At 36.7% G+C, this 20,801-nt stretch overlaps 1 protein-coding gene across 1 annotated transcript in view; it reads left to right on the plus strand.

Moving 5' to 3' along the window:
• The first annotated feature begins 1,597 nt into the window (after positions 1-1,597).
• tbc1d14 (TBC1 domain family, member 14) overlaps positions 1,598-20,801 on the plus strand; it is a 40,662-nt gene continuing 21,458 nt past the window's right edge. The window contains exons 1-4 of the mRNA XM_066720069.1: positions 1,598-1,660; positions 1,993-2,159; positions 8,816-9,542; positions 15,763-15,886. Of these exons, the coding sequence (XP_066576166.1) occupies positions 2,111-2,159; positions 8,816-9,542; positions 15,763-15,886 (900 nt within the window). The 5' untranslated portion in view covers positions 1,598-1,660; positions 1,993-2,110. The remainder of the gene's footprint in view (positions 1,661-1,992; positions 2,160-8,815; positions 9,543-15,762; positions 15,887-20,801) is intronic.

Consider the following 20,801-nt stretch of genomic DNA (forward strand, 5'->3'; position numbering starts at 1 on the left):
AGAAAATAAAGTACAATTGCTTAGTGGGAGCTTCGGATCCTGTGATTTAATTACACCAATGTATAAGGTTAAGAAGTTCATATTCAAACAAAATATTAGTGATTTTTTCCCCCCCACCCTCTTACATTATTTGGAATGATGTTTGGAGAAGTTAAATGAAATGGAAAGTATTTGTTTTTCAGAGCATCTAATCTTCAAAACAGTGGCTCTATTTCAACAGCTATGTTTAACCTTTGCAAAAGCTTACTTTGGGAAACTGAAAAGTGAAGACAAGGATCTAAGATCCTTGAAAAAAATATTGCACATCCTTAGCAAATAATAGGGGTGTATGAATTTGTGTCCTTGGTAAAATCATAATTGTATGTGATGGATTCATAAGAATAAACTTTTTTCTGATTTCCATTTTACTAAAGTCTCTTCAGTGATATTTTTAACAAATATTTGAATGAAGGAGATGTATTATCATAGATCAAGCAACATTCTGTATATTTTTAGTTACTCATTCAAATATTGAGGACTAAGCATAGAATTAATTAGGACCCTGTTTTAACAATTGCTATTAAACTGTTTGTGTGTATGAAAGTTAAAGGTAAGTTAAAAGTTAATCTACACACCATTTTGCATTTTTCACTGGAAAACTAATGCAATGCTATTTGACAAAACATTTTAACTACTCATCTGAAACACTGGCATAACCTTTCTGTATAATCCATCTACCGTCTATCCCTCATAGTGGCATGCGCACATATGTATGTTTGTATAAAATAATGTAGTTTCAATTAAATCTTTGTCTAATTTTATAGAGAATTTGTTTTTACATATTGGGCAGTTATAGTTTCTTGCCACATGGGGACACCATTCCGCAACTAATAACTTCAACTTCCTGTACAAGAAACATTGAATGGCAACGGGTGTGTTTATACTTCAACTTTTAAAGTAGTTTTACACACATTACATGTTCTAATTTGTAATTTATTTGCACATCCACATTCACTACAAAATTATATGAAGCCGTATTTATGATATTTAAGTACACATTTGCATATATTTAAACGTATGGTATTAATGATATTACAGTTGTTGACGTCAAAATATAATTGTTTTTTTTTATTATTCTGTGCTTAATAAACATTTGATATACTTTATATAAGCCCTCGGAGGGAGTAAAAAAAAAATATGTAGTGATCAGGAATATGTCAAAAATATATCACACACCCAGAAAAGCTTTGCACATAGCCTTTAATCAACTTCAATTACACTTTCAATTACTATAATAAGCAACAAATAGCTATTATAGTTATTTGTATTCATTAATATTAGGACATTTTGACAATTTTTCATACCTATATTGTTATTTCAACGTTTCACGAACTTTTTAGAATCTAAACTATATAAATATATATATATATATATATATATATATATATATATATATATATATATATATATATATATATATCGAATTAATTATGTCTAGTAAATGATGTTAAGGTTATGTTACTTATGTATTTGTTATTTCAATCGCGTTATCTCACCGCGATTAGTCAGGTCTTCACCGCGGACACAGGTGAATCCATCGATGCCGAGCGTTTCTTGGCTCGATTGCTGGGCCTGAGACGGTAAGCTGACTTTCAAAATGGCGGCAGAAGCAGTGAAACAGGTATTTAATGACTGGGTCTATAAACTTTATCCGTTTTCCGTGCCCTCTGTGTTGCGCACTTTCATTAGTCAGCCTTCGGTGTTCGCTTGTAACATACTTTTTTAGTGTGTTGGCTCGCCTTTGAGTTTGTGAAACGCAAAACGGACGAAGGCAGCAGCACAGGGGAGAAGTTGGGAGAAGTAGCCGCACTTGGCGTGTAGTTGCACTTTTCCAATGGCTTTTAAATCTCCCACCTATTGCGAAGTCGCCGTGGCGGAGGAAGCCTGTGCGACGTGCCTGCGTGTCGTGCATTGTTGTTCTAAAAGCGTGTTGAATGGGGGGGTGTTTTTCAGCATTGAAGCTGGCTTGACATCAGAAGCGCCTGATCCGCTGCTGGGCACACCATGGACCGAGCGAGCTGCCCGCCACCTGCTGCTCCGGCTGCCCGCTGCCTGTAGCGCCGCTGCCACCATGGCACACAGCGACAGGACCAAAGATGGAGAGGCGGTTGTATGCCGAGGTAAAGAGCCCTGTATTGATTGAACAGTCCCCAGTGCTTATTTGAGTTACTGCTTTATTATTAGTATCATTATTAATCAACAGTCGCTACATCTTTTAACTTGCCGATCTTGCATTCTGTCCTGTCCCTTGCCGTTCTAAATTCTAGGCTGCGGCTCTTAATCAGATTACGTCATATGAATTAATTATTTGAAGAAGAAGAAGAAAACTTTTACTTTTAACAATATTCAGCATCATCAGTATCATTTCTAAGTGTTGCTGGATTCAGTACAATCTATATTTCATTGATTTTAATCTCAGGATAACGATTTGATTTGCTTTCCATCCTCAGATACTGTAGTCATTTGTATTTCAAGGAGGTGTAGAGTTTCTCTTATTCCCCTTCATTCACTCAAAACAAGAAATCCTCTATGCCAAGAGACAGTTCTGTCAATTGTAGAGCTGGTTTAGAATGAATATAAACGCAGGAAGTAGTCCCACCCCCCACACAAACTCCAACAAAGTTCCTCAAATTTAATAAAACTAGGATATTTTTATTTGAGCCCTGGGGGTATCAGAAGTAATGTGTCCACCTCATTAACAACTCTCTATAATGTACAATTATTCGGACACCTGTAATGTTCTTTCACATCTGCTATTGCACTTGAACAATGAAACAGGATTTTCTTGTTCACCACAGCCAGTGTCATTATCTTTAATTATAATAACAATTGAAAGGTAAAATGTATTTCATCACTGTTAAATATGCACTACGTCAGTTTTTTAAAGCTTTGATTAAGGTGATTTTTGTTGTTGTTTATATGTTGAACATAGCATATTTAATTTCATTATTTTAAAGAGATTTAGATTAGCCGAGAATACATTGTGTAGTTTTAACATGGACCTGTCACCTAACATTATTAAAAATAATGCTGTTTTTGTCGCCTACATTTATTTTTTGTTTATTATTTTTCCTCTTGACATACCCACTCTTTAACATTTTAAGCCCATGTTAGGCGTTCTGTAATTTTTGGCTCTTGCGTAAGTTGCATTATTGAAATGTAGGAGGTATAACTCCCAGTAGGCTGTGCAGTGTCTGTGAAATGTACTGGCTTTAAAGACATTATCAAAAAGCAATAAGACTGTTCACTTTCAAAAACGTTGATTTGTAACTTTGGTGTCTGAGCTGGTGAATTTAAGCCTAGGATGCCTCCCTAAAACAAAAATACTCTGCTCCGGTGGTCACGTGTGGAATACCCACACAAACAAAGAAAAAACTATCATATAGAAACACTTGCCACTAAACTGTAGAACTAGAGAAGGAGGGACAGCAGTGAAGCATTTATCTACAAAAAAAAATGATTTCCTGGAACTCATTATTTGTTTTATTATCTACAGTAGCAGTTAAAGTTGTCTGAGGTTTTTTTTTTTTTTTTTCTTCTCCCTGCTCTATTCTTTGAAAATACTACTAGTTTGCACCTTTGCATCCCATTTCTCTGGTATTTGAATGAATGCTTCATTGTGCAAATTCACAATCAGTAGTAGCTGTAATTTTGTTGAACATTATCAGGCTTCTTATTTTAAGATGACTGGCACTAATTGAGTTTATCCATTGAATTTACTTGACTTTGATGGAAATATTTGTGATTCTTGGTCATTTAAGCTCAATTTGGATACTTTCACAATCAAGAATCACATGCATATATTATCATTATTATGATGTATTTATGTTTGTGGTCCAATGAAAAACACCACAGAATGCAACCCTGCAGCAAACTGTACCATGAAGTACAGAAATACTGTGCCAGGCCTTTTAGGTCCAGGCTAACAAGACAAGACAGTGTTCAAAGTGGCTCTAATTTGCCTACAGTGCTACATAGGTTGCTGATTTGCAGGGTTGTGTGATTTTTTTCCTTGCATTCCTGATATACATTTTGATGGTTGATTATTATTATTATTATTATTATTATTTTTTTCCCCTCTGTTATTCTGCATTCTCTTACCAACTATTAAACTACAACTAATTAAAATTCAGAAAGATGTTGTGGTGTACAGACTCATTCATTTGCAATACTAAAATACAGTGTAGGTTTGTTGCTTTTGAGTGACAGACCACTTGAATGCCTTGTTTTAAAATAATTGATTCAGTTGATCTAAATAATTCAAATTATATATTTTACAAATCAATATTTTCTCAGCTTTTTATGTGAGCTGGCTTGGCCTTGTGAAGTGAAGCTGATCATGTGGCAGACATTGTCATTGCGTACTATATGTAGTTGACATGCTAGGGCTTGTATTCTTCTGAGGGATTTAAGAATAAACCAAAAGTGAATCATGCATAACAGGACCCAGAACTGTCCTCTCTCTATCTGCAGGCCTCGCCTCGGTATGTATTCAAGCAATTTGAATTTCATTATATATGTAGTCTGGTTAAAAGTAACTTAATTTAGTCTCTTGAAGTATGGTAACATAATTTAATGGTGTTGTCTTACACGGCAGGCAGATGGTCATGTCTGATTACTTCTTGCAGATAGTAGTGATAGTGAGAAATCAGCTGTGGGCTTTGGAGACAGGTGGACAAACTGTAGATGAGAAACATTGTTGAAAAGGGGATTTTTGAACTACTTAATATTCATCTGTAGTTCTATCTTTAAAGAGTGCAATTGCTTTTATGTCAAATGGTGTAGAAAGCTTACCCAGAGATCAACAAAGAAACCTGTATTCTGCAGTGAAGTTCAGATCTACCTTTGTATCTGGTGATTTGTAATTTGTAATTTGTCCTTTAAAGTGAATTTTCTTGAACTCCACCATCGTACATACCTCTTGGTACATACCTCTCTTATTTACAATTATCCCAAACCATGTAATTTCTAGTTTTCCCACTGCACTTTGGCATCTGTGACTGAATCCTTTCTTTATGACTTACTCCTTCAAGACCTGTGTGATGTAGGAGGCAAAGCTACTACTGCTGTTTGTCTGCTCTTTTGTGTGTGGTGATGTCACAAACATATGACCCGAGTGTCAAGGCTGCTGCTTTTAGTATGGCAGCTGATTCATATAGGCTACTAAGAGAGGAATTGATCTTTGCACCACTTTTATTCCATGACAACAGCTGGGTTAATTTAGTATGGATCGCATTTACCTTCATATTTCTCATATCTTTATTATCGGTCTGTTTGCTATAGTAATGACAGCACACTGGTATTTACTGGTTGTCATTTCCTTCCGTAGTACAGATTGAAAAGCTCAACTTGAACTTCTGACCTTGTTGGTTAAACAGTGCTTTCAGCCAAAGAATTAACAATTTCAAGAAGTAAAGCCCATGTGTTTGCTTGCTGGTTAAAGGGGGAAGCCCGTGGTTACAAAAAATAAATTAAACAAAAGTTTCTATCTTGCTGCTCTCATTGTATGAAATCATTATGTAATATCTTAATAAAGCCACAGTGCCAATGTACCAAATTGTCTTGCTTGGGCTGCTTTCTAAGAGCAATCTAATATGTCTTGGATGTACCAAGAGCTTTCCCTGATGTCATGTCCTGATGTTTAGTGACACCCGCCCTAAAGCAGTGATGTATACAGTCCTTACAAAATCTTTCTAGTTATGCCAAGTGCTGTGCTAGTGATTGCACAAACAAAACATTTTTTTTTTCTCCCAACCATAACTAATGTTAATGGGGGGGAAAAAAATACATGATGGGATTTAGAAGTTGCCATTAAGATGGATGGAATTTATATGAAAATCAGGTGTTACACTTATGATAATTATCAATATATGCCTAAGTTTGGGGGCATTATTTACCATTTAGCTTTAATAATTAAAATACATTATTTACTAACTGATAATAGGCCATGACTTTGCTGTCTTTATTATGACAACCACAAGATGAGTGCTTAACAGTACAAATGTGAGTCTTGATTAATCTTTTGTTCGTTGCTTATTTTGTATTGCTTCCAACAAAGTCACTGTTTATTATGTACATTTAATAAAACTTATAAGACATTTATGTATTGTGAGGGTGTTGATTTCCTACCAGGAATAAAAAAAGTAGATTGTTAAATTGTCAGTATTTATTCATTACTGTTGCATATTCATATCATAAAAAGCCAACCTAATACAATTACACTCTGAACGCTTGATTTTTGAACCCTAACCTGGTTTTGAATGTTAACCTGAATGTTATTTTTTTTTTCATGTGCTGTACTCTGTCTTATCGGCTACATAAACTGCAACAGATACTGCAATTTCAACCGGAAAGCCAAAATCACACATGGAAAAACAATACAGTTTTCACATTTTATTTTTATTGCAGTAATTAATCATCCAATTTAGACCCATACACTGCTGTGAAAGTGGGAAAGGCATGGGGACATTGCAGAAACTAGACCTTTTTCCACAGACAACAATAGTGGGCACACAACTCTGCACTGGGGTGGTGTGAGTACTAGTCCATAGCCTATATCAGTACACTGCCTAAGTAGTAGGAAGAGAGGCTGTATGGTCCTTATCAGACTGCACCGATGCACCGATATGTCACAATGGTACTGTGGCATTGTGAAGAGGGTTTGTGTTACTATACTGTTATTCTATAATGATGAGATTCAGTCAGAGCCGTGAGGTAAGAGGGATTTTTGTTTTATTTCTTATGAGTCTTCAAATTCCCATTAACAAAGAATTGTATAAATTGAAAAGTTAAGAATATTTAGAAATCTTACTCATTTAAATATTGACTTTAAATATGAACCTTTAACCTTTAAGTGATCGTTAATGGCTAGACTTTTATTTTACAATTCTCCTTATGTTATCCGTTTGCTTTTTGAGAGCAGTAATGCCATTTTCTTTCTCAAAAGTTTGTTGAATTGTTTGTTTCATTGCTCATTGGTTAGTAGAGGTACAGTTTTCACTCTTGTTTCTATGACTTCGGTTTGGTCTTGTGATTGTATACTGCAGGCATTTTAATTTTTTTGTACTCTTCTAATTTCTGTTCTTCTATATCTTGCATAATACTTGCAGCAACAAGGAGTTAGCACTCTGCAACATTACAACTCTTAGCAGTTGTACAACACAGAGGAAGTGTTACATGAATTATCTGTAAATTACTTGCCCAACAGTTTAGAAACATCGTATTGGTAAACTTAACTGCTTGATTTCACCTTTTAGCCATTTTTATCTATGCATCAGTACCCACATTTTTGTGATTTATGAAGATCTTATGCACATTTATTTTTATGGAATTAAGGCAAATGTTCTACCTTAGGTCTTTTAGATTTTTGATAGTTCATCAGTTTTAACATCTTTGTATGCAAGAAGCATTTCAGGTAGTTTTTGAATAGCACATTGTATTCATCAATTAAATAAATCCAGGTGTGTAAGTGCCTTTAGTTGTATATTTTGATTCGATATGACATTTATAAGTATAGACACTGCACAGGACCTCTGATTTTAGCTGATCATTTTTGCCATGATTAACATTTTGATCTGCTCATTTGGTAACCTCTCTTTTGGCATTTGTACCTGCCAGATAAAGGTAATGGTGAGGGAGATCAGAAACTGATCCGACAAAGATTTTTAACTGAGCCTATATATCAATACATTTCAGGTGTGATAATGTTCCAGGCTGAATTTTCTCCAGTCCATTATAGTTGCTATATAAAGTATATGTGTAATTGAAATGGTAAATGTTGACTTAACTTTGCTGCTTAAATTAAATTTTTACATGATATCTTTAGTTCAGAAAGGAAGTTAGGATGCGTGTCACTTTTTCCCACTCCCACACAAGGTGATTTTAAGCACGCAAGAGTGAAAATGACTTTAGAATATGCCATGCTTCGGGAACACCTTCCAGTCGTTTTGCTAGCAGCGTTTTTTGGGTGAAAACAAGCTGCTGCTCATCAGACACCAAACTGGAAAGAAATGTTTCCAAGGATTTCTCAATTCAAATTCAAGCACATACAGGGAAACAACCTCAGTGAAAAATACAAGAGTAGCTTACTATAGTAATTTATTAATGTATTTGCTACAAAATACACTATCTTTAATGGCAGCATTGGCTTTTAAATATTAAAACATTAAGTTGTATTTGCAGTTCAAAAAAATGTGGGAAATGGTGTAATATTTTACCAAAAAGCTTTTGTTTCCAAATTAAAGTACACTGTTTAAAGAGTTTACTTTTGATTTCAACCCTGTACTTGGAGATATGTGATGTGTTTACAGAAGTCCTAGCTACAGTGGCTGTAATAAAACTAGATTGTTTATTTTGTTGTAGTTTCCGCTGGATCATAACACAGGTAATGTCGGTAATAAAACCAGAGTTGATAGAGAGTGCATAATTTTACAGAGTTTGTTTTCAGTACTTTACAATTCAGTACATGAGTGAAATTGACAACTGCAATTGAGTAATAGTGTGTTTGTACAGTCTGTCATACAGTAGTATTTTTGAAAATTATATCCATCAAAAATTATTTTTACACCTGGATATTGTTTTATCTTAGACTGATGAACTCGGAGAGATGCAAATAGGGCCTACTTTGTGGTATGACTCGTTTATTGCGTTTTTGTTTATGTTGTGGATCAGTTTGTGTATACCACCTGACCCATTTTGCAACGAGCAATCGGAAATATCTGTCTAACCCCATCTCTCTACCCAGAGCTCGTGTAAACTGCTTTCTTTCTCGTTACAGGTGCATCTGGCTCGGCTCAGATGGAGAATGTCAACGGCACAGATAAGGACTCATCCTTCGGAATGGGTGTGACGGATGTAGTTTCAGTTGGTTGTGATATTCAGAACCATGAAAGCTGTAATCTAAGGACGCATTCCTTTCCAAGTTACAAGCCCAAATTGCACTTTACTGGACACAATGAGGAAGACAGGCAGAGCCTTGCTTCCCAGGATTCAGGTATCCCAACACTGGAGATCAGTAACCCAGAACCTATTCACTGCAGCACACTGAACGCTAAACCAAACCACAGGGATGGCAGATTCATCTGTGATCCGGTGTTGCTGGGGTCTTGCAGTCAGCCTCCAGCTACATTAATCCTGGAGTCGGAGAACAGCATAAAGAAGTCCTCCACCTTCCCCCGCAGTGGCTATGACACTGTTAAGCTCTTCAGTCCGTCCTCCCGGACACTCGCCCGCAGCGATGACATCTCTGTGTGCAGCGTGTCCAGCCTGAGCACGGAGCTGTCCACCACGCTGTCCGTCAGCAACGAGGACATCCTGGACTTCATGGTCACCAGCGACTCCAGCGCCATCGTCACTCTTGAGACGGACGAGGCGCAATTCTCCGATGTCACCCTCTCCTCCCAGCAGGACCCTGGAGACTGGAGCCCCCGCAGGCATGATGAAGCCACCCCACCTGAGGAGACCCAGCACAGGAAACTGGGACCACTTGCCAGCTTCTTCAACAGGTAGTGTGCGCAGACCATACTTACTTTCCACTGAGCTTTCCTTGCTCTCTACAGTTGTTTTAGGCATTGCAAACACCGCATCAAACTGTTGCCCAGGATGTGGCGAACTTCCCTGATTACTACAGGATTGATACATAAGGTTGTATTAACCAAACCAAAAAAAAAACACATCGAAAGAATCAAGAGTATACAAAAGCAAATAATTAAAGTCAGAAGAAAGATCTGTCATTAACCAGGAATTGATCAGTGACACTTTGGTGCATTCATTGTAGTTTAATCTTTCTCAGAGCCTTGAGTAAGCATATACAAACTATATTGTCTACAGTCATCTCTGAGTGAGTTCATGAGATCTCATTTTAAAATGGGTAATTATGAATGTCAGAAGTTTTTTATTTTATTTTATGGTGTGAATCAGGTTTTCTAAGTTGATTTACTTGAACACATGACTGACTGACTGAATTGGTGTGTGGTTTTACCAGCCAAGTAAATTGTTCCAGGTATTAGGCATATGGGAGAGCTCTGCCACTTGGCTGAAGATAAACAACGACTAATGAATAGTGTTTGTGCAATCACTGAACACTTAATACAGTTTGAAGTGTATGTGTAACGTGCCATGCCCAAGGGAATTTCGGGAAAGCCCACATCTTCGAGTCGGTACATGCATCGCTTTGTTTGCTTTGTGAAATCTTGTTCTCAGATTCATAAATGAAACCTTCAGGGGCATTGTAATGTTTCTTGGCAACAGCATTCATTAGATTTTACTGTAATATTTAGAAAAGAAGATGGACACACATTCAAATCCACAACTGTGTACATCAGCACAAGTTAAACTGGTGTACTTCATGATACCACTTAATAGCTGTGCATCAGTGACAATGCAGAGCTAGGCCTAAACCGTGCAATTTCCCCTCTCCTGCTTTCAGGAGTTAGGAAGAGTGCCAGGCTATGGCTACAGTGAGTAAGCCTGTGATTTCTCCGTTTGAGTCTAAGTAGGCTTAGTGGCTCAGCAGCTTCCTCTGACAAATTTCACTGTTTGCAAGGAGGATCTGGCTCGGTAGGAAGATGTTATTTGATTGTCATCAGGCTTAATCTCTCTGTAGTGGGCTGCATTGGTGAGGTCAAGTTGGACATGGACATTTTGCCAATTGTGACTTGTTCACTTTTATATGAGAACTCGAGTGTTTTGAGAAATGCAGTAATATGTACAATAATTTATATAGTTTAAGTATTAAGGGACTGAAACACTCGACATTCATCTCAAGGTACCTGTATTGCTCCAGCTGTTTTATTTATTTTATTTGGACAATGGCGTCTGCTAAGAAATAATGTATTTTATTTATACATGTTTTACCATGATGTGTACAGGTCTGTTCACATCAGCCTCTTCTGAACTGCAGAATTTAAACTGCTGTATGGCCTGCTCCCTGTGGCACACTTCGTATGTGACAAATATGTTTCTTCTGGGTGAAGACATTTACAGGCCAGGTTTCCAAGACATCCTGGACAAACATGAAAATTGCAACCTTAATTTCTAGGCATGAAAAGAAAAATACCAAAATTAAAATGATTAAATGTATCAACAATCATCATTAAATGAGACAAAACGTATGGGCAGAATTGGCAGTTGTTTTGGGTTTCTCATTTCTTGATTACAGTGTCATGGATACTGCACTGGCATACTGTTAAAGCTCAACATTTAGAAACGGAGATATACCAGCTTTCCCCTTGATGGATAAAGAAAGGGCTGAAAATGTGTTTACAGGCGAATATTTATACCTATTCACCAAATGTTTATTCTGCTTAACCAAGTAAATATTTTCAAAGTTTGTTCAAACATTCAAGCAGCCAAGTAATGTTGTAGTCGATTGAACTGACTTAATGCAGGGAGTGCCAAAACTCATTTGCAATTCCATAGATCTCTACTGAGTTGTGAACATAAAGGGGTGTTCGTTTACATTGTTGGTTCACTCGTCAAGCTTATTCCATCTAGTCTGCAATCTGCATCTGCTGTCGTGAAAGAGGGTATGCTGATAAATTGAAATGAACAGAGTTCATGATCAAACCAGTGAGAGATTCTACATTTTGCAATTGCATGGTTTAACTTGTGAAATATGAACATTTGGTAGCCTACTGCCTGAAGCTTCTTGCTAGTTTGAACAAGATGTAATTAGACAAAATAATATAATCTCTTGCAAAAACGTATACCCTATTTACACTGTGCGGTTTATTATTATTATTGTTGTTGTTGTGTTATAAGAAGAGGACATGAAATGGGCATTAAAACTTGATTTTAGTGGAGAGTTGTCTCCGTAATTGTCTGGTTATAAATTGTTCCCAACCAGGTTTTGTATAGAAGTAAATAAACCAAATGTCAGTGAACAAGTCTTCCTGGGCCTCTACTATTAATTGCATTAGAAATAAAACATTTCCAGGGATTGTCATTGCTCTTTACTAGCCTTAATTGTAATGTCACGCATTTATTTTGTCTTTAATTCCTCGGACACTAGTATGGGGTAGGGCCTCTGTGATTAGTAGTGGAATACTTTTAAAAAGATTTCTATTGGATGCAGCTGAAATGAGTAGTTGTGTAACACGACGCTTGTTTGGTTTCAGTGTTTGAAGTGGAGGTTTCACACATGCATTTGTTTCCTAGGCACTCCCTTCTTAGGACTTTTTTTTTCCCCTTTGCTCTAATCTCTTTATGTTCGCTAGTCAGCTAGTAGTGCCAGTAATTTAGTAGTTACCTTTGAGCTCTTATGCTTGCATTTAACTTTGAGTTTAACCTCCACAACTGCAGTTCTTCTGTCTTGGATACATACAGCAAAGAATAGAAGGTTGTTCTTGGTCTCAAAAATCAAGAAGTTCTCGGAGACGTCCAGCAATGACAAGGACGAGCAGTTTTCAGAGGAGATAGGATTTTTAGATTTTGGCCAATATCTCAAATTATGGCTGCACCATCTTTGCTCCTGCTCATTGACAGGTTAGTGTAAGAAAAAGGCTCTGGTATGTTAGAGCTGCTATTTTTTATGTTTATTGTTTTGACAGTAATGTTTGTGTTTGTTTAAGGAAATCTATTAAAAATAAACACGACTTAATGGTTGATTTAGAGTTCACAGAGTTCATTGATTGACAATCGCACAAAGTTTCAAGATATATTAAAATGTGCTTTCACTCATCTAATATGGTAAAGAAAGCTTAGAAACGAGAATATTGTTTGTGTAAGAATTTTCAATTAATGCATACATCTGCTATGTTTGTTAATTTTCAATCTTGTCACAGACGAGTTATTCGCTGCACTTGGTTCCTTGTGAATGTACTTGTTCTTTCAAGTGTGAGGTTACTGCAGTTCAGGACTTAATGTTCTTTCAACTTAACCAGAGTTTCAGCTAACTTAACTTCTCAATTTCTGGTCTAGTGTAAACCCCACTTTTTTTTTTTTTAAACTTGATCTAACCTTGTTAAAAAAACATCAGTATTATTGGAGTTTATTGTAGTGCCAAATCTTCACTAGGGTTGTGGCAGAGATTTTATGTTTTTTCATGAACCTAGTTAAATTTGTTTATTAACCACATCGGAAATGCTCCCAAGCCATGTCGAAATAACCCCTTTCCTTGAAAGCATTTTGATTACCTCTTCTGTGGACAAACGTGGAACTAGTTGTTTTAGGTAATGACTGTAACGGGATATTTCTGTGCTTCATGTATAACAAGACCTACGGTCAGTTATTGTATTCCAATATATGAAATAATTTTTGTGATGATGTATGTAATGTGAAAAGCTGTACCTTTAATAACCACACTACTTACATAAAACTAGATGTCAGGTTGGAAATGATTTAAAATTGAATTCCTTTTTGTCCTGAATAAACATACCTCTGACCATTTTCATTCACCAGTCAAGCAGGTAACCTAACAGATCCTCAGAGAAATATAATTAAGTAATATTCTTTTAAATGTAATTATTTTGAAGGATAGAAATTGTGCCTGTACAGCATACACTAGTTTTTGTTTATTTTATTCTGAAGGGCTGTGATTTTAGTTTTCCTGTTAATGTTTCAAGAAAGGAGTCTTTTTAGTGTGAAGGCCCTTCATTATTGTTGAAGGTATGCTGCTCGAAAAGCACAGAGGAAAGGAAAGCGATTTGCATTGAAAGGTACTCAAAGGGTGATGGCATTATGAATTGCAAATCCTGAATTGTTTATTTGAAGGGCTTTCTATTGCTAAGTGCTGAGGGGATTTAACAGTTACAGACCTGAGTTTGTACTGTTGTTACTGTATTATACTTAAGGACGTGAAGTAAAGAAACATTTTAATTTCCAGGTAAAGGCAGGCACAATGGCTTATATTTTATTTATTTATTAATAACCTACCTTAAAGCATAAACTAATTAAATATGCTTCTATGATTGTACCTACTGTTTGTCATTTTATGAGGTTTTGCAATATACATACACACCTGGTTTAGATTGAAGTGTTTCGGTGCAGATTGCCTGTTTGATCAAAGCCAAGAAGCTTGTTCTTCTGTTTATATATGGTGAAGGGGGGGTTGCCCTTGAATTAATCATTGTTTTTCCTCTGTGGAGCCCCTTTTAGTCAAGAACAGTGCCAGTAGACGTCTTTTCTGCTTCTGTGTAACTATAATGTATTAGGTGTTACAATCCTGCAGCTGTAGGCTAGTGATAAAGGAAAAGTTATGTACTACTGTATATGCTTTTTGTCACCTAAATAGACTTATTGTGGCTTTTACTTTTTATCCTGTCTTTTTAAAATAAGGACTCTTAAGATGATTTGCCTGTTCTATCTTGGTCATAAGAGCAGCAGGTGTTCTGCTCATACTGCTCATAATTTCATAATTACAGTAATGCTGTCTTATTGATTTGTGTTATGAAATATTAGTAGTAATGCTAGATGGCAAGAATTTACTAATGCATTTTCTTCATTTATTGGAAGTACACTTCTAATTAGAAAATTTGGTTTATTTTGTGTTTGAGATTGCACAATCTGAGAACTGTGGCAGAGAGCGAGAATGCAAAGCCAAGAGGGATGAGGATGGGCGATTTATCATGATTGACTAACCCTTGAGTTTGAATTAAAAAGGAGGGAAAATTGAATCAGCAGCTAAAGCAAGACATAAAGATAAAAATCATTACATGTGGATGGTCATTAACAGCTTTTCCCAATTTTAATTTAATAACATGAATACTTTTAAAGGGACATCTCGTGATCAGAAATGTCAGATACCCTTCTTGTAATGTAACTGATGTTAACTAATAAAGGATATAAGTAGAATTTCACTGTCATGGATTTCTGAAAGTGATTTTCACCTTAATGTTATGCTAGTTATTCTGTGCATAAAGTGCACATCTTTATATTTAGTCAGTATAGCTAATTTTAGGCAAAAAACGAATCTTGTTTTATCATTTCCAGTGATATTTTTTAATTACCCTAGACTTAGGCCCTACATATCAACAGATCCTTGATAAGTTTGTAGGCAACTTGTGAGAGTACCAAATGAAAACCATGAATTATCACTTCCTGTATTTTACATTTTATAGACGTTTAATTGGTGATATTCCATTTAAAAAATATATAAAAATACTAATAGTGAGTTTCTGCTCAAGGACCTTCATTGCATGCAACTGGTACAGAACTGTGGTCCATGCATTTGTATTGCAGTATGGGTGAGGGCTAGCTCCGGTGCTGCTGACCATCTTTTACATATTTTTCCATGTCCTTTTGTATATTTATAACGCTTATTATGTCTACTATATTATTTACCACATAAAATAAATACAGACTATAGAACTTGCACATAATTGAAAGTGAACACTTCTATAGGCTATTTAGGCTCATTGTGAACAAAAGTATTTTCATGCAACTGTTGTGCCATATTGAAATGCTTTTGATTTTTCCAATTGAATTTGGATTTATTCAGGTGCTAAGATCTTCCCAGGTTTTTCTTTAAAACATGGACTGTTTGATGCCTGGAAAGGAGTTTTCTCCTGATGCCTAATCGTACTGAAGTTTTCACATACAAGATCATTGCCTACTGAGATCTTAGTCACATTATTAAATGTTATGTCAGATGGGTTAAAATGTATTTCTAGGCCTCTGTACTGTGCATGATTCCCATTTGTGCTGCTTTTTGACACTGAAAATGACCTGATGTGGTGAGATTGAATCCTTTGCATGTCTCTTGATCCCTTTCTCTCTCTCCTGCAGGAGCTTGTTTGCTAAGAAAGTAAAGGACACAAGGCCCTTGGAGCAAAGTGAGCCAGGGTGGAAGCTGTTTGGAAAAGTGCCTCTCCGCGAAGGCTCACTCAAGGACCCAAAGAAAGTACAGAAGGTATTGTACACAAGCTTTTCAAGGTTATGTAGCTGCTGAACTCGCAAAATGAAGTTCATTGTGTGTGCTTTGTACACAATAGGCAGTCTAAAAAGCAATTGAATATAGCACTATATAGTGAATATAGTCATTAACAACTGTAAAGCTGTTATGATATAGGATCTAATTAAAGTTTAAACAAGAATACTGAAGAAATAAATTAAAGCTTGTTGTACTAAAAGGGCAGTTTATATTATCCTTAATGTTGCAACTGGTGCTGCATGGTACTGTGATTGCTGCAGTACTGTTGAGAAAGAGGTTGCAGTTTCTGGGGAGGATGTTAATTTTCTTTTTCTTGGCATATGCCCTTATCCAGGGCGACTTTCAAAACATAAGAGCATTATAAAAGTGCAAAAATACAGTACAGTTCAAAGCATAATGCACTTTACAAATTCCAATTTGCTGCATTCCTTCCTTTTGCCTTGCAAAACAAGGTGACTAATCTCCATAGTCTGGTAATGCATGTTTTAAATGTGTGCCAAACAAATAAACTTAAACCCAGTTGCGCCGCCAAGGGGTGGACAGGGACAGCCCCCCCGACCCTGCTTGCACCACGCACAAAACCCCCCTCCTGCAACCCCCCTCCCACCCCGCTAGAGCCACTACTGCTTAAACCTTGGGTTACCTTAGTTCTCAGTTCAGTAGTGTAGAAACCTGTGAATGAATCCGGCTGGACAATATTATCTTATTTCCACACGTTCTGTTATTTGGCAACGTCATTACAAAGTGGAAACACAGTAGAGATCTCTGTACACTCGACAACACTGTAAAATCAAATGCATATTTCAATTTACTAGCTTAATTATAACCAACTAAAAGCACTTAATCATTTACTTTAATTGAGATAACCTTTCAATATATATCAACGCAGAAATTAAGTGACCCGTCTAACCCATACCAAATTATGAAGGTGATTGGCCGCATCAAAAGACTGATGAGTGTCTTCTGCAAGTGATTGGCCAGGTAAAAAAAAAAAAAGATTGACAAGAATGTCCTGAAAAGTGATTGGCTGCATAAAAAAATGATTGACAATTACTCCAATGACCAATGTCAAGGATTGGGGCTGTATTCTACCCATACTATATGTACTACATATCAACATTTCAGTAATGTTTAATTGTTGGTATCTAGTACGTGTAGTATGCAGTTTCAAATACAGCCTGGGTTTCATAATAAATTTCAGCTCTGTGCGTCTGACGACAGCAGCACGTACACAAGCATGCATGCGCGCAAGGAATGGGGTTCTTTTCTCAATACCCACGGTCCGAGTGGTGCGCTGCATAAACATTACATGCTGTGCGGACTGTTTTTGTGTTTTAGATATGGCGCACATGATTAATAAGTCTTGTGGAATGGATGGCTACTTGTTTCCGATTTAAACACCACATCATTTAGATTAACACTATAAGCGCCGACATTTCGAACTACGTACAAGCGCCAAAGCCGGTCATTGTAACCGATTTAGCTCTTTAACAGCTGTGATATGACAATCAAAGGCAAACCATCGTATAAAACTCAGAAGTTTTATTCATGAACTTAAAATCCAACATTTACATAGCACAAATGTAGTATTTAAATTGAAATATGATCATAAAACATTAATGTCATTGCTATAAATAACAAGCACTTTTTTCTAAACGCACACACTGCAGACAAAACATGAATAACTATTGCCTACAATAAGCAAAACGCTCAAAAACGGCATACAATAAGAGAATGAAACAAGTGTAAACATAAATATTGGAATAATGCTCAAAAGCAATATTTTATAGTTCAAAAATAACTTGCATTTATCAAAACATAATTGTACACTAAAGTAAACATTTTCAACATCGTGTAAACTGTTTTGAACATACACTGCTTTTATTCACTGTAGCTTTGTATTTCAATAAACTATTTACTATATATTTAGCCTGCATACCTGACAGCTCGGGACAGTCCGCACAGGACATGTTTCTCCACTTTCCCTTCATGAGCTTGTACCTCACGCTGCATTTTGACAGCCCTCTCCAGGTGAACACTTTTACTCCATAAAAAATATAGCATTGCAATAAATACTCCTCCACTGATAATGTCCGTGAATCATTATTTTGAGTGCGATGTGCCTGTGTTATGCACTCTGTATTATGCGCAGTAGCAATCGCGTATTGATCAGTGGAGTAAAAGCACTCGGTGCCATTTGGACCTGGTGTTTCACCCACGAATCATCACTGTCATTGCCAGTATCACTGATGCCCCTGAATCAGTCATGTTCACATTAACGGCATGTCCAAAGTGAGCTCTCTTCAGTCTCCGTTTCCAATCCATGTTTATTTGCGGGGTAATCACTGTTTCCACTCAATCTGACTACAGCTGTAAGAAAACACCTGTAATGCTGTACAATGCGCGTGTTTTTCAAGCACAAGAAAGACTGTAGACAGGTAGAGATTGTCACTTGAACACCAGACTGACTGTATTGTAAAGGGAAGGCAGGATAATGCGTTATATTTGAGTTATTGTGTATTTAAATGACTGGTCAAAATAACCAGATTTTGGCTATTCTAGGTAAATGTGTTTATAACTTATTTATTTTCGTGTTTATCCAGCTAAAACGCTGTTGGCATGTTTAATACATATATTTAGGAAAAGTCACAAACGGGTATGCGCAGTGTATTTAGGAACACGGAGTAATTCAAATTTTAAAAACCAAATCGCTCAAAATGACCGGCTCGGTGCTTCTAGTGTTAATGTAGCGAGAAACCTCTCGTTAATTTTGTACGCAAAGTAACTCAGATTATTACTCGAATTAAAACTCTAACTCTAACTCAAAGCATTTCATCCTGCATTAGTTGCATTTCTCCCGTGTTTGTGTAAGAATTTAAACACATTAAGCACATCCGCAAAGAAAGGTAACTGGTATCTCTACTTGTATAGTCCCTGTTGCAATAGTATAATATCCTTAACACTCCTGAAACTCCATCCTATTAGTTTCAGAAGGTTCTCAAATGAATTGGTGATCTGAAACTGAACTGATAGCAATTTGTATTTTTCCATCTAAACATTTTCTTCAGGGTAACCTTTTACAACAGATAGGTTGCAAAGCCACCCTAAAAGATGATGTTCATGTAGAGGAGGCCTTTCTGAGATGATGCCAACCTCCTCTCTCTAGTACAGCTCGTCTCCTTCAGACTCATATCTCCCATTTATGATTACCTTTTTAATTGAAGTAGAATAGGAGGGTCTAGTGGTTGATTTCTACATGGTGATACTAGCCTACTATTTCCAAGCTTAACCTAAAGTTGATCATCTTATAGTTGAACGATTTTTCACGGATAACCGATCTGGATCCCTTGAGATCTCCCTCCCTCTCTCTCTCTCACTCTGAGTCACGGTTGCCAGGTGTGCATGCCTGCTGCAGTAACCAGGATCGCCTCTCTTTGTGCACTCCCCATCAGCGTCGGTAACCAGATCCATGGCTAAACGGTGTCAGAGCCTATGAGGCACGGCTTGATTTACAATTATTGGCAATGCTTGGGTTGGGAGGCGATTACCATTCCCTAGCAACAATGCAGATAATGCCTGTGCAGATTCCGATGCGTGTAGCTTGCTCTTTGAAACAATAAGATCCCCTGTGATGAGAAAGTTACAAAGGTTAATAGCACTGTCGATTGGATTGAGAGTTTTTTTAGCATTCATTAATAATAAACATGCTTTCTGGATCAGCTGAGCTGTGCGAGTGTATATTATTGTAGGTATCATTCTGGTATTTGCTAATTTTTTCTTTATTAAATTATTACAGTTATTATAATATACACTCGGGACTCAACTGACCGGTATATTTTTGTTTGTTATATACTAAATGTAGTAGAATTGATCAGATCCTTATGTATACTTTAAGGATGAGATTAATATTTTGTTAAAACTGTTGGTGAAAGTATTTCAGGTATTTAATTTTGGCTGAATACATTTACAATTTCTGTGTGAACTCACACAACTCACATTTGTAGATTTGATCTGATGCAAATAACCACTTTGGATATATTCCAAATGCATTCATGTCTGCCATTTATTATGATATTGAAGTGAACTCGTTTTCCTCCTAACAATCTGTAGTTCAATTCATGAGGTGAAGCAGTAAGAATGAAAACCTCCATGGCCTTTACAGTTTCTTTTACTTTGACATAGTGGGCTACTGAACCTTATCTGTGTTCACTTTTTTTTTTCTTTTCTATTTTGTGACCAAATCATTTAACTAGAATTAAAAAATAATAATTTATATATCAAGTTGTGGATGTAGTATAAAAATGAATACTGCTTGTCAGTGTTTTAGAAAAATAAATAACCACATTAAACTGAAATTTTCCAGTCATATACTAAATCATGAAATCCTGAGTATGCATATAAATGTTAATCTTCTGGTGAGAGCTGGGGGAAAAACAAAGCCACTTTGTTTCTATGTTCCTCAATGGATGTAAAAGCCCTAATCAAAATATCTCTTCCCTCTTGGTGATCCATTAAAGGTGCACAAAAGGGAGGTTTAAACAGGAGGATGGCTTAATCCATCTGTGTTGCTTTCAGAGCTACGTCACCAGCTCAGTGAAACCCGAGAGGCAGGCAGGCAGGCTAATTCAGTAAGCTGAGCTGTTCGTTTTCTGAAGCCACAAGGCATTACCAAAGAGATCCGAAAGAACTGATTAAATATCTGTCGATGATTATTAGGGCTGCTGGATCCTGGCTCTGTGCAGCAGTGACTAATATCAAGAGGCAGCTGTGATTCGCAGGGAAGGAGCAAGAGCAGAGAAAAAAATTGAAGAAAATCCTCCAGCACGCTAACACAGGAGTTGATGCCGGCCTCAGTGTTACAGCCAGTCAGGAAGGTGGGGTGTCAGTTCATGGT

The sequence above is a fragment of the Amia ocellicauda genome, chromosome 13 (genome assembly GCF_036373705.1).
Source record: "Amia ocellicauda isolate fAmiCal2 chromosome 13, fAmiCal2.hap1, whole genome shotgun sequence".
Lineage (NCBI taxonomy): Eukaryota > Metazoa > Chordata > Actinopteri > Amiiformes > Amiidae > Amia > Amia ocellicauda.